This window comes from Ailuropoda melanoleuca, chromosome 8, assembly GCF_002007445.2.
Source record: "Ailuropoda melanoleuca isolate Jingjing chromosome 8, ASM200744v2, whole genome shotgun sequence".
In the NCBI taxonomy this organism is placed as follows: Eukaryota; Metazoa; Chordata; class Mammalia; order Carnivora; family Ursidae; genus Ailuropoda; species Ailuropoda melanoleuca.
In genome coordinates, this window is record NC_048225.1 from 90,029,284 (window position 1) to 90,042,749 (window position 13,466).

The 13,466-nt window shown below is 39.6% G+C and overlaps 1 protein-coding gene across 4 annotated transcripts in view; it reads right to left on the reverse strand.

Annotated features, from left to right (window-relative positions):
• KCNK2 (potassium two pore domain channel subfamily K member 2) overlaps positions 1-13,466 on the reverse strand; it is a 207,607-nt gene that overhangs the window by 40,326 nt on the left and 153,815 nt on the right. For all 4 annotated transcript variants that reach the window (XM_019810277.2, XM_002929577.4, XM_019810276.2 and 1 more), the window contains exon 6: positions 2,523-2,662. In XM_019810277.2, the coding sequence (XP_019665836.1) occupies positions 2,523-2,662 (140 nt within the window). The remainder of the gene's footprint in view (positions 1-2,522; positions 2,663-13,466) is intronic.

The following is a 13,466-nucleotide window of genomic DNA, read 5'->3' on the forward strand; positions in this document are numbered from 1 at the left end:
GCAGCATCCATAAGCTGAGGAGAGAGATCTGACCAGAAACCAACCCTGCCGGCACCTTGACTATGAACTTCCAGCCTCCACAACTGTGAGAAAATAAATGTCTGTTGTTTAAGCCCCTCAGTCAATGGTATTCTGTTATGGCAGCCTGAGCAGACTAAGGTGGGTTGTTATCTGATTACTCTGGAGAAGAGTGTTAATGCTTTCTACCAGCCAGTCCTATCACAGAAAGCACTGGTTTTTAATAGCACAGGTTTTAAACTTTGAGCAAATGATCTTTACCAGGGTCATAAAAATAAAATTTTCCACTGTTCTTAGTGGCTTTCACACTTTTTGACTGTGATCCACAATATTCTTAGTATTTATATATATGTATGTATGTATATAACACATAGAGTATTTATAATATGTGTAGGTGTCTTTCACAAAACTTTTCCTATCTAACTGTAGAAGATATGTTCTGTTCAATTCTATTTTATTTACAAAATAAATGCTTGTCAGAATCAGGCCCATAAATACAGAGAACAAACTGGGGGTTGCCAGAGGGAAGGAGGGCAAGGAGATGGGCATAATGGGTGAAGGGGAGAGGGAGGTACAGGCTTCCAGCTATGAAATGAGTAAGTCCACAGGGATAAAAGGTACACTATAGGGAATCTAGTCAATAATATTGTAGCAGCGTTGTATGGTGGCAAAGAGTAGCTACACTTGTATAGAAATGTTAAGTCACTATGCTATATACCCGAATCTAACATAACATTGCGTGCAACTATACACAAATTTTAAAAATTAAAGAAATAAACACCTGTGTATGTTTTAAAAATCCATTTAAAAGCCAGTTTATAGGTAGATGTTTGAGTTTTCTTTTTAGCTATGTTATCCAAAACCTTTCCTTGTTACAATTTTCTTTCTTCCCTTAGCATTTCAAGATCCTTAAAAGTACACCAAAGTTAAAACAATTACAATATTCTCTCTCTCTCTCTCCTCTCTCTCTCTCTCTCACACACACACACACACACACACACACACACACACACGAGTCTAACTAAGATGGAGGTGAATCATTTGGGGTCCTGTTCAAGCAGAACTTTTCACATGATTTAAACCAGACTATTAAGCCCATTGTCTTGCTGATTTGTTTATAATAAAAGATTTTGGTTTTATGGTACAACTAAGATATAGATTAATGCATACAGACTATGTGAATTCCTAATTGAGAAATATGGTACCCGTGAAGGCAAGGGCTGGACAATTCACGTTCTAATTACTAAGGCACCTCGGATACTGATAAATTCTATGACTGGATGAGTTTCAAAGAAAGTATTTATTTGTAGAGAGAAGCTAATTTTATCATTTCCTATCTTATTCTATTTCTTTTGGGTTTATGTTTAAAGAACCATGCTTGCTGTGTCAAAGATATTGACACCGGTGTCCCCTGGCATATGAACACCACCAGATAATGAAATGGAGGGATAATTAGGGGAAGACAATAGGTATAAATAGTGCAGATTTGTTCTCTGAAAAAATTGGTAAAGTTGGCTAACACCAAGAAACCAAAAATACAGAATTCATCATAAAACACTAATCGTCACACTTAACTGATAATACTTCTGGGCCTGTAAATATGAAATCCAAATGTAATTTCCAAAGTATAAAATTTCAAGAACAAGACTGAAATTTTAAACTTTCCAAAACGTCATGGGTCAAAATTCTAATGTTCATTTCTATATGTATAGTTATATAAAATGGGTAAAACAGTATGTTTTTGAACAACTGAAATCTGTACCTAGGGAACTTGGCCATAACGCATACAGCTTTGGGCACATATGTATACATACTTATGTGTACACGCATACATGTATAGGGACATAAGAATGAAGGAAATAATTCAATATAGTAAAAAAAATTCAATGTTATATGATCCATTCACTTTTCCATGTTTGACATTTTGACATAAGTATTTTCTTTTTTCTTTTTTTTTTTTTTTTAAAGATTTTTTATTTATTTATTCGACAGAGATAGAGACAGCCAAGCGAGAGAGGGAACACAAGCAGGGGGAGTGGGAGAAGAAGAAGCAGGCTCATAGCGGAGGAGCCTGATGTGGGGCTCGATCCCATAATGCTGGGATCACGCCCTGAGCTGAAGGCAGACGCTTAACCACTGTGCCACCCAGGCGCCCCTGACATAAGTATTTTCTATTGTATTTCTCTTTATGGAATAACATTTACCTTGTGCCCTTAAGGGAAAAAAAAAAAAAAGAAATGAAACAGAAGAAAAAGAAAGAAGAAATAGGAAACTATTTTAAATTACATCTGTTTTCATTATAAATTAGCCTCAGCACCTACTACATAGGGATGTTTAGCAAGTATCTGTTAACTGAATTACACTTAACATATAGTAAATTCACACCAAACATAAATATTAAAAATCTTAACATGTATTTTAAAAAATAAATGTCAGAAAGATGAAAAATAACTTTTACTGAATTAGCTAAATAGGAGTGTTTTTTGCACACTCCTTATTCTTACCTCTTCCTTTGTCTTTTTTGATATCACTCGGAGCCAGTCTCCAATCATACTCAGGACAGCAGCAAAGTAAGCAAGCCCTACAAGGATCCAAAACCACACGACAGGCTTATAGAAGTCGAGATATTCAATATCGGATCCACCTGGATAGGAAAATAAAGCAGAACAAAATAACTTCATATTCATAGGAAAGTGAACCATATGGATATTTGCTATTATATCAACTGAATTGTGGCTTACACAACAGAAATCTTGTCAATTGATCCACATTATTTTCTTCATATGGGATTCTTTCCTGTCCTTACCTATTTTTCAAGGACCAGTCATTAGGTTCTTTTTTTTTTTTTTTCAAGTTTTTATTTTAATTCCAGTTAGTTAACATCCAAGTGTTATATTCAGTCAACTAGGTTCTTCTTAATGAGACCTTTCATTATATCTCCAGGTCATAACAATTTTTCTTTGCTCTATGTTTCTTTTTTGTTTATTATAATCTGCCTCAACTAGTCTAGTGCTTAAGTATTCCACGTGTACTAGTTTTTCTTTACACCTCTACTATAACAAGTAGAAGACAGAAATGACACTTTTTTGGGTATGCATTTAACTTAACACATTTACATTACTGCCAATCAATTCATGCTACCCAATCAATTAAAAGTCGACCGGACAGAAAGTGGTTCTTATTCTAAAATCACCAATACAATGGACTGATAACGAATGCCTGAGACAATGCCTTGGTGGGCTAATCGAACAAACAGTAATTTGCAGATGATGCTGCCATTCATTATTCTCTGACTTTTCAGAGGAATTCCCACGTATGTCACATATTTAAATCCTTGGCTCTCAAGAAAAAATTAGCAAAGGAGCTCTTCTGCTTTACTCTAACATTTGTTGCTTCTCCATCCATTTGATACAGAAACTTCACATATGAGAATCTGAATACATTTCAACACATCCCTTCTTCAGCACATATTAATGGGGCACTTAGTAATTCCCACACACTGCAACAGTCACTTCTCTTTGGAAGAGAGAGAGAAACAAGTCTCTCTCTTGAGAAATTCATAATTTACCCGAAGAAAGCCTCACACAGACAATTATTCATAATGGGGTAGATCAAGTGACAGCAAAAAAAGAATTTAAAAAAGTGCTTATGAGAGGACATGGAAAAAAAGATTTTTTTTTACTTCTGGAAGGTGGAAAGTGAGAAGAGAGAAAGGGGGTCTTCAGTAATGAAGATCAAAACAGAGAAAAATTCAGTATAAAAATATACGACATATTCACAGGGCTTTTGGTAGCTAAGGCTACATATGGATGCAGGCCAGGGTGTAGATGGGTAGAAGAGAGGAATCTAGAAAAAAGGAGTTGTGTCGGGTTGTAAAAACTTGCTCCTGACACAATGGGACATAGGTGAAGTTTACAGGTGATAAGTCTTCTGCTCATGTTTGACCCTATGCATGGAAAGATCCAGCAGCAGAGAAGAAAGGTTGACACTTAAGTCCCATGAGAAACTTTTGTTCTGAACTAGCCAAGAGTTTATTGTGCCTGCGTTAGAGCTGGAATGGAAAGAAAAGCCAGTAGAGGTAGCATCATCAAGGAAGGGCTCTAGGATGGCCAGCGGCCCTCTGTTGGGAGATGGTACCAGCAACTGAACAGGAAACACAGGGGAAGGAACAGGGAATTAAAAAAAAAAAAAAAAAAAGGAGGACTGGCTGGCTCAGTCAGAAGTACACTGACTCTTGATCTCGGGTTATGAGTTCGAGCCCCACTTTGGGTGCAGAGATTAATAAATAAAATAAACCTTAAAAAAAGTAACTCAAACTGGTACATGGTCAGTTTGAAGTGCTTGAGATACCAACAGGGGGAGGAACGGAGCAGGATCCTTAAATACAGATCTAACGCGTAACAGGGCAGAGCAGGAGAGAAGGGTTGTAGTAAGAATGACACAGACACGGGATGCTGAGAGGGGTCACGGATGTACTCAACTCACAAAAAATCCAATCCGTACATTCGGAAGAACTGCTAATAAATAGCAAGTATACATTAAAGTCAGACCTAAAATACTAAATGTAACATGACTATTAATTAGACTTTGAGTTGCCCACAATGACATTTTCAAATATCAAAGGATCAGAGTAAAAAGAGAACATTTTTCTATCAGGCAAGTAATAGGAATAGATACAGGTTCAGCTTGCTTTTGGGACAAAAAATAATTTTAAAAACACAGTTTCCGAAGTAAATAATGTTACTTTCAAAATACTGTAGAAATTTTACCTTGTATAGAATTTTTAAAACTATCATTTCTGGGAAGGATTGTGGAGGCCAAATGCATCTCGTGATGGTTAAGACTTGGCCCAGGGGGGAAAGCAGCTCTACAAATTCACAGAAGTGACTTAAGAAGTGTGTGTGGAAACTTGTTACATGATAGGCTCACTAGTGAATTCCATTTTTCAAATGTTTCCATTTCAATGAAACCAAAATGACATTTTTTTCCAAGTACTTTCTCTTTCAAAACCAGAAAATCTTCATCCAAATAGTTGTGACTCACTTAACACATAAATTCACCAACATGTTGATTTTAAAAGTTAGTTCATACGAGATGACTTTTTTAAGTCTTCTTTCTTATAAACAGGATGTCACAGTTTTAAAAGAGTAAATTAGCTTAATCACCAAAAGGTCTATATTTGGGTAAAATGTTCATGCCACAAGTTTCAGTGGATTCTAAGCCTGAGCGTGGGGGTGGGGAATGTTTCCCATTCTGCACTGCCGCTCTTAGGGTAAAATAACAGCCGTCAAAGGATTTGGGAAAAACTAATGTGCACAGCAATGTTGTCCAACAACTCACAAGTCCTATTCACTTTCTGATAGCCAAGATTTATGGAATTAATTTCTACCTCATTTCATCCACTTGATCCAAGAATCCAAATTAAAATATCTCTTATATTAAGATAACTCACTTAAAAGGAGCTGTTAGTCTTATTTTTAAATCTGAAAATGTCAACAAAAATCTTTTTGGCAGTTGTAAGCATCAATTTTAGTCTAGCTAAATTTGGGAAATCTGACCATGGGTGGGTCTCTCGCTGATTAAGAACCTAGGGTAATTCCTCTGTCCTGATTCACTGCCTGTGCGCCCGCCCCCATCTCCACTCGGCTACTCTATCATTTTCCTCTCCTTCCACAGACTCCTGAGATGCAGCCCGCAGGATGCTATGACCCACTTTCCCCTCCTAGGTTCCTCACCTGGTTGGCAGGATCAGTCACCTCACGGCTGTTTCTTGCTACTAAAAATAAGCACCAAGTCCTTTCCATTTTCAGACCTTTCTAGCTAATCCTTATAGGGGAGCAGACCGGTGGTAAAAAAAAAATAGCAAAGAGGGGTGGAGGTACAAAGGTTTCAGGAATCTTACAAACTATTCCAAATAGTAGTTAAAACAAATCCCTTCCCGCCATTTTTCTCTGGATTTCTCCTTAGTGCTTAAATAAGGAGATCAGCCAGAATCTAATTTGATCTAGCAGATTAAACTTCTAAAAATAAAGCTCAGGAAAGGTTTATTATTATTATTATTACTATTATTATCACTTACGGCATTATTGCTAGGAACCCATTTTAGCAATAGTGGGTTTCCTAAACAGTTGCTTGGAACAATCCCTCTATCTAGCATTAACGAAGCCATCTCCTACCTGGCCCCAAAGAATCACTATTTAGGGGGCAGAACAACCCATGAGGCTATAGCAGGCACATACAGGTTTTTTTGGTTTTTTTGGTTTTTTTTTTTTCTTTTTTAAGATTTTATTTATTTGACAGAGAAAGAGACAGCCAGCGAGAGAGGGAAGACAAGCAGGGGGAGTGGGAGAGGAAGAAGCAGGCTCCCAGTGGAGGAGCCTGATGTGGGGCTCGATCCCAGAACGCCGGGATCACTCCCTGAGCCAAAGGCAGACACTTAACGACTGCACCACCCAGGCACCCCACATACAAGTTTTTTAAACAAAGGTCCTGCCAGTCTATGCTCATTTCAGCTGATTTCCAAAATATTCAAAATCTGACTGAGAGAGAAGAGTGAAAAGTAAGACTTCCTGATTGCCCACCTAAATGAAATCATTCCATCCCAAAGCCCTGGGGGGCAAGCGTTGAGGGGAGTTGTATTGCCACTCCTCACATTTCCATTGACAGGCCGCTCACTGTAGATTTAAGCCACATCTCCGGCTGCCTTTATCAGTAACTAAGCTGGTAACTCAATTGCCATCCCTCTCATAGTCTGTTCAGAACTCAGGAGTAAAAGACCGTTTTTGTATTGGCTCCTAGAAATCCCAACAGTAAGTAGCTCCGCTTACCATGGAGAAGTCACAGTCTCAGTAGGTAAAGGAACATGTGTGCGGCCACACAGGAAAGGAGGCAGCAGGCTAGAATTCAAACCCAGGGCTCCCTGGCTCCAAAACACAGGCTTTTTCCTCATTGACCAGGTTGTCCACACCCCCAAGATCTCGGCTGCTGTCCTTCCTATCATTTATCCACCAGCCCTTTGTGTCCATACTGCCTGGCAGACCCTTAGCGAGGGCCAGGAACACTAAGTCAGACAAGGTGTGCCTGTTCCCCTCCATCCCCTCAACAGTTATACCTAGAAACCAGGTGGGTCTGAAGGTAAGTACTATTGGATAAGGGACAGATGGGGCTAGGTAGGGAGAGATAGGTAGGGGGCCATGGGATCAGGCTCACAAAAATTCAAAATGTGGGAGATGAAAGGAAACCAGAGATAAAGGAACAAACCAGACCGTCATGTCCTAGGCGTCAGAGGTGAGGTCTTGTTATAACAGCTACCTGTGACCAACCAAGAATTACCGGACCCCAAAAAGGGAGTAAGCCATTGAAGGTGTTATCACTAGTCCTTGGTCAATGGTGATATCAATAGAGATGTGAAACAGATTTAAGCTCCCTGGCTAGCTTTCTATAAAAGACCATCCCTAAAAGCCCTTGGTGGCAACGCTGTCGGGCCCCTCTCACTCCTGAGAACTTTTTCTCTGTATCCTTGCTTAATAAACTTCCTTTGCTTTACTCACTCTCTCTGGTCCACAAGACTCATTCTTCATCGACTCCGTGAGACAAGAACCTAGCTTTCCCACATCATTTTGGTGCCGAAACCCAGGATCACTCCCATCGAAGGGTCAGTAAAAGCGGACTCGTCTTCTTTCCTGGGAGAAGTCTCTTCCTTATATGACCCCTTTTAACAAACAACAAAACCAGGCACCTGTTGGCCAGTTAAAGGCCAATAGCGCAGCTGTTGGTTTTAAGTCTCAGGTGATAGGCTTCGGGAGACAGGTTTGGTGAATTCCCCTTTCTCAAAAGAAGGGAATGTTGGCCTAACCCTACCCTGCTCTGCTTTTTGTTCATTGGCTTTTCTTAAATGGCTTTCTCTCGCCTCAGGGACTTTGCCTCAAGTCCTTCCAATCTCGGATGATCGGTATGCCCTTTTAATCAGGGATTCATTTCAGGAAGAGTGTTGCCTAAGTAGATGTAAGACTTTTTTCATTTAAAAGTGTCTTTTGTGAGAACTTGGTTCAGGATGGACAGGAAAAGTGCCCAAGGGGTAAGGAGAGAAAGCTTAATTGAAATTAGCTTATAATAGGCCGGACTCTTAAGGCACCAGGGGGCTAGGAATGCAAGTGAATTTACATGACCAAACAGGGAGGGCTCAATCCAGAGAGCTCCAAAGAATGAGGTCATTACAAAGATTCCCTACTCTGTTTAAGGTTCACCAGGAGCGCCTGTTAAGGACTGGCAATCCAGAGCTCTGAACCTGCCCTTTGGTTACCATGCGTGATCTTGGGGTCTCCGAGACGCGTAAAAGGATAGAGATCCTGCTCTGGGGGTCACATCCTGGGGAAGCCTAATCCAGAAGCAGCACATGCCTCCCACTAAGAGACCCTAGCTGTTTCGTTCACATTCTTAGCCTTCTAAAAATAATATCGAAGTTTGATTTCTGGTGGGGGCGGAGGTGGGGGGGGTAATCCAGAGGAGAAAAGGAGGGTCAGGTGACAGAGGGGGTAAGAGTGGCTACTCCTGCCGGCCTGAGCCCTACTCAACCCAAGATGCTAGGCCACTCTTTCACCTTGGGTAGGAAACCATGGGACGCCTTGGTTTACAAGGGAGAGCTGGTATGTAGGGATGGCTTCATTGTCACCTCCCCGTAGCACGTACAGGGTAACTCCTACCGGGATCACAAGATGGGAAACAAACCATCCTCCGAGGGGACTTCTTGGGATTGGGTAGTGCAAAATTGGGTAATTTCCCCTCATAAAACTTTTCTAGTGTTTTCTATAGGTTGAACACGGCGGGTTCTTCAAGGCAAGGTAAAATAAGGCATGGCCACAGTGGGATCTATCAGATCTCTTCTGCAGGAAACAGGGTGAATAGACGGAGGTACCCTAGGTCCACCCAGGCTTTCAGGGCTCTCAATCAGGACCCAGACCTAAAGGCCTCTTGCAGAACGTGTTTGGTGGTAACCAGACCAGTAAGCTCCCTTCTGACATACTAGATAATTGTCTAAATAGGCCTCTTCCAAATAAACATAGGTTGCTGGAGGAAACACAGGCCCTCCGTAGCAAAGGGGACACTGACTCTCACTCTCTCTCTCACTGTTCCTCCTGACAGATGTGGGGCCTTCTCCCTCACTCATTTCCCAGGTTAATGGCTATAAGTGGAGCCAACTGTGGTTAGTCTACCTCAGGACGGGGACTTTAAGGAATATTCCAAAGCAGCTGACCAAACTCCCTTTGTTTTGGGGAAATTGTGTGTCTTCTCTGGCCTGACATGGACTGCCTATTCCCCCTTGTTGGTAGAAAAACATGGCGTATACTCATCTGTCCAAGTGGATGAGCTTCAGAACTGGGAACCCTTTTTCTCTGCCTTCTGGCTGCACTTGGCCTTTCCTGTCTACCCCTCCTCTCCACCTGTTTCTGCACCACCTTGGGTGTGATCTGCATACACTGCTAACGTCAGATTTCCCCACCAGGGTCTCAGGTAAAATTGACAATGGGGAACAAACTGACTGACTTTTAAAAATGGGCCCAGGTGGAACATAACTTGGTATTTAAACTAATTTAAGTTTGTTGGTTTAATTAAAATAGACATGTCTTTAAAGTTATCAACATTAAATATGAAACTTCTATTCCACCAAAATCTATTGAAGGCCAAATAAGTTCATGTTGTCTCTGCTGCAATTTGTTGCAAAAAGATGACTTAAAATGATGCTTATTTGTCTGTCTCAAAGTTATGGGTAATTGTTAAGGTAGCTTTCAAAGTCTTTAGTAACCTGAAACTTTGAAAGTTTTGTTAGGATGACAAAGGGATTAAATTCATTGAACATCTAGGTCTTTCTCAAATAGGATATGGTACTAAATCATTGCTTACTGGAGTACGTTTGTGCTTTTGACTACTTATTGCTAAGAAACTAAGGATGTTTAAGTCTGTGGGTAAACATGCGTTGTGCGTAACTGATTCACAGATTTGCCATCTAAAGGTTTGGTGTGTCAGTTCACAACCGGTTACTACTTAGTTTTCACTGAAGACTAAGGTTTCTAAGAATGCAAAATCTGCTAAATGTAATTAAGGCTGATGGAAATAAGGGAAATAACTCTGTACGTAGAAAAGTAGGAGATGTGTAAGAAAGATATAAGGAATGGGAATAAATTTTGTTGAAGGTAAAAGAAGGTAATTTTGTCCTAAATGAGACTGTTTGGAGAGAAATGGCTTGGGACAAAATCTGAATGCAAAGGAAAGTTGTAGAAGGTTTGTGAAGGGTAACTTTTGGAAAGGAATTTTAAATATGGTCAGGATGGAATAAGACTGAAATAAATGGATTTTAAAGTACACTCGTATAAGATTAAAAGTCTGCTTTCTCTCAGTTCAAAAGACGGTTTTCTTGAATTAATTTATCTGCTCTTAAAAAAATAAACAGTTGTTTTCTCTTTGCCTGTCCAGAAAAACCAGTTTCTATGTTTTGCCTTTATCAGGTTTTTGAGGATCCCTAATCCTGTTTAAGCATGTATTTTAAAACTTTCTAAGGTTTTAACAACTTTTCCAAGATGTAAATTGTACATGAGGTCTCTTTAACTCATTAGGCCTTTCATTTGATATGTTAAGTTACCCCAGAAGTAACTTATGTTTAGCTTATTTGTTAAATAATAAGCCTTAGGTTATGTTGTTCCAGTAAATGCTATAACTATTCTAGAGATGATACGCAACTCTTAAAGTTTCAATATGTTTTAATCTTTTACCGTATCCACTCTGATTTCTTGTCATTTATAATTGTTCTTACGCTCCTGCAAAAAGAGGTCCATCTTCAAGGAGATTCATATAAAGGATTTTTAGGACAAAGACAGGTATTCGATATCTTTAAGATTAAAACAGAAATGGGTAAGAATTTCTAGAACTAAGGCTGAATTCAAACTGAACAAGAATTAGTAACATGGGACTAAATGAACTAGAAGCTGATTATAGTTTTGTGACTTTTTTTTGGAACACTGCTGGTTCTCTAATGTTTGCTTTCCCAGATTAAGGAAACTTTCTCTCAAGATATCTATGATTTACAAAAGTGTGATAAAGTACTCATGCGCAAACAAAAGCATTAAAGCATTTAACATTTCTCTCTACCTAAACCCTCTGAAATTCTAAAGGTCTCAATAAGCTTTCTTCCATAACATATTCATTTGCGTAAGTCAATAAGAATCTGTTCTCCTTGTAACAGGACACCATTGGAAACATTGGTTATTTTACCAAGGCTTTGACTGGAATGTCAGATTTGAGACAGACATACATAGACTCAGATATGACCAAACAGTTCTAAGGAACTAAGATTGACTTTATGAAACCTGGAGCTATAAAGTCCCTTGGAAATGTTGGCCTGATACCTTGCTTAGGGAGTTCCCGGCAGTCTCACCAGGTGAGTAAAGAATGTCACTTTCTGGCAGGTACAGGAACTCAGGATATACTGGGGACCTCATGAAGAGGAATCTACCCACATCTACAGGGATTGCAGGCATGTCTGATGATAAGCACTTGGCTTGGCTTCTGGCCTGGAGAGGCTACTAAAAGTTCAACCTAGAGATTCCTTATAAAAATTTCAGCAAAGCAGATTCTAAAAGATAACTCTATTTGATCTTTCATTATCCTTGCTGAGCTTATGTAAATAATTAGGCCAAGTTTGTTAAAACTGGACTTGTTTTGTAAACATAGTAGTCCTGATTTGGCTACTTCTGATTAAAAATGAGGTGAGGTCTTGTAATAACAGCTACTCATAACCAACCAAGAATTACTGGACCCCAAAAAGGAAGTAAGCCATTGAAGGTGTTATCACTAGTCCTTGCTCAATGGTGATATCAATAGAGATGTGAAACAGATTTAAGTTCCCTGGCTAGTTTTCTATAAAAGACCATCCCTAAAAGCCCTTGGTGGCAATGCTGTTGGGACCCCTCTCACTCCTGAGAGCTTTTTTTTCTGTATCCTTGCTTAATAAACTTTTATCGCTTTACCACTCTCTTGTCCGCAAGATTCATTCTTCATCAACTCCGTGAGACAAGAACCTAGCTTTCCCGCTTCACTATTTTATCAGGAGCCTCTGCACCTTGCTTCTGCCCTCATTCCAACAGTTTCTAGTGGTTGGCCCCATTCTGCTCCAAAGAACTTGAGTATGCGATGCCCTCTCCCACTTTTAATTTTCTTCCCCTGAGATGCTTCTGAACCACAGAATATTTATAAGGAAAAAAAGAAGAAGATATATTCTGGATTTAAAGAATCCTCTAGCTATTCTGAACTAAAATTATTAATGCCATGCCCCCCTCTGGTTTAAAATATTTGTATTATAGAATATAGATACAGACATAGAACTTTGTTCTAAAGAAAATGGGCATTGATGAGGGAACAGAAGGCAAGCGGAGGACAAAGCAGTGTCAGTTGACACCCCGCAACACTCCCCCCCCCGCATGTACGTGACATTCCTCAGGCACTCTTGGCTGCCCTAAAGGACAAAGAAATAGTTAACCTATAGATACCACAATCCTGCAAGACTTAAATCTCCCTCAGTTTACAAATGTCTTTAGCAGTTTACAAGAACGAAGCATTTCTATCAATAACCTAGCTTCCGGAAGGGAATGTAGATACAATTAAATGTCCTTATAATCTGCAGCCTCCAGGAAGTTCCCAACCATCTTAATGTTAATGCCTTGCTAGAGGGAAAAACAACCTTAACTTGACAATGGCAAGGCCTCTGGTATCCTGTGAATCTTCTTTAACATATGAAACTATTTTCTCAACCTCCCTTTTTCCTCACCTTCCCCAACCCCATGGTATATAACAGCCACCTCTCACAACCCTGGGGCAGCAGCCCTTTCTGCCCACGGGTCCTATCCCTATCACCAATTTTGCACCAAAGATGCCTCAAGAATTCTTTCTTGGTCGTGGGCTCCGGACTCCACCCCACTGAACCTCACCTGTATCCCACAACCTCATCAGGTATCATTTCTTTATATTGGTCTTTAAGTATTTTAGATATCAAATACTGATTTTTTTGTGTTTAGCTTTACTTTTATTAAATAAAACTATCCTGCTTTAATATAAAGGGGGGAACTTATTTTCTGCTTTATTATGCTTTTCTTTGTTATAGTAAAGCAATTTAGCTGAATGAAGAGTTTTCTCAGGGCTTCAAGACCTAAGAGGCTCTTTCGTAATGTTGTAAATTCTGCTTTCTTTCTTACAAATGGAAGGTATGACTTCAGTATTAAACCATAGCTCACCTACAAAACCAAACTTCTCATATGCTATTAAGTCAGGAAAAACAAAAGGCAAAAATATGGTAACTAAACCTCTCTAGCATTTGAACCTGTATTTTTGGGATTTTTAATTTCAGCATTCAAGATGTCCATTTCCTGCTAGGTACTTGGTCTAAATTTAGGGAAACAGCC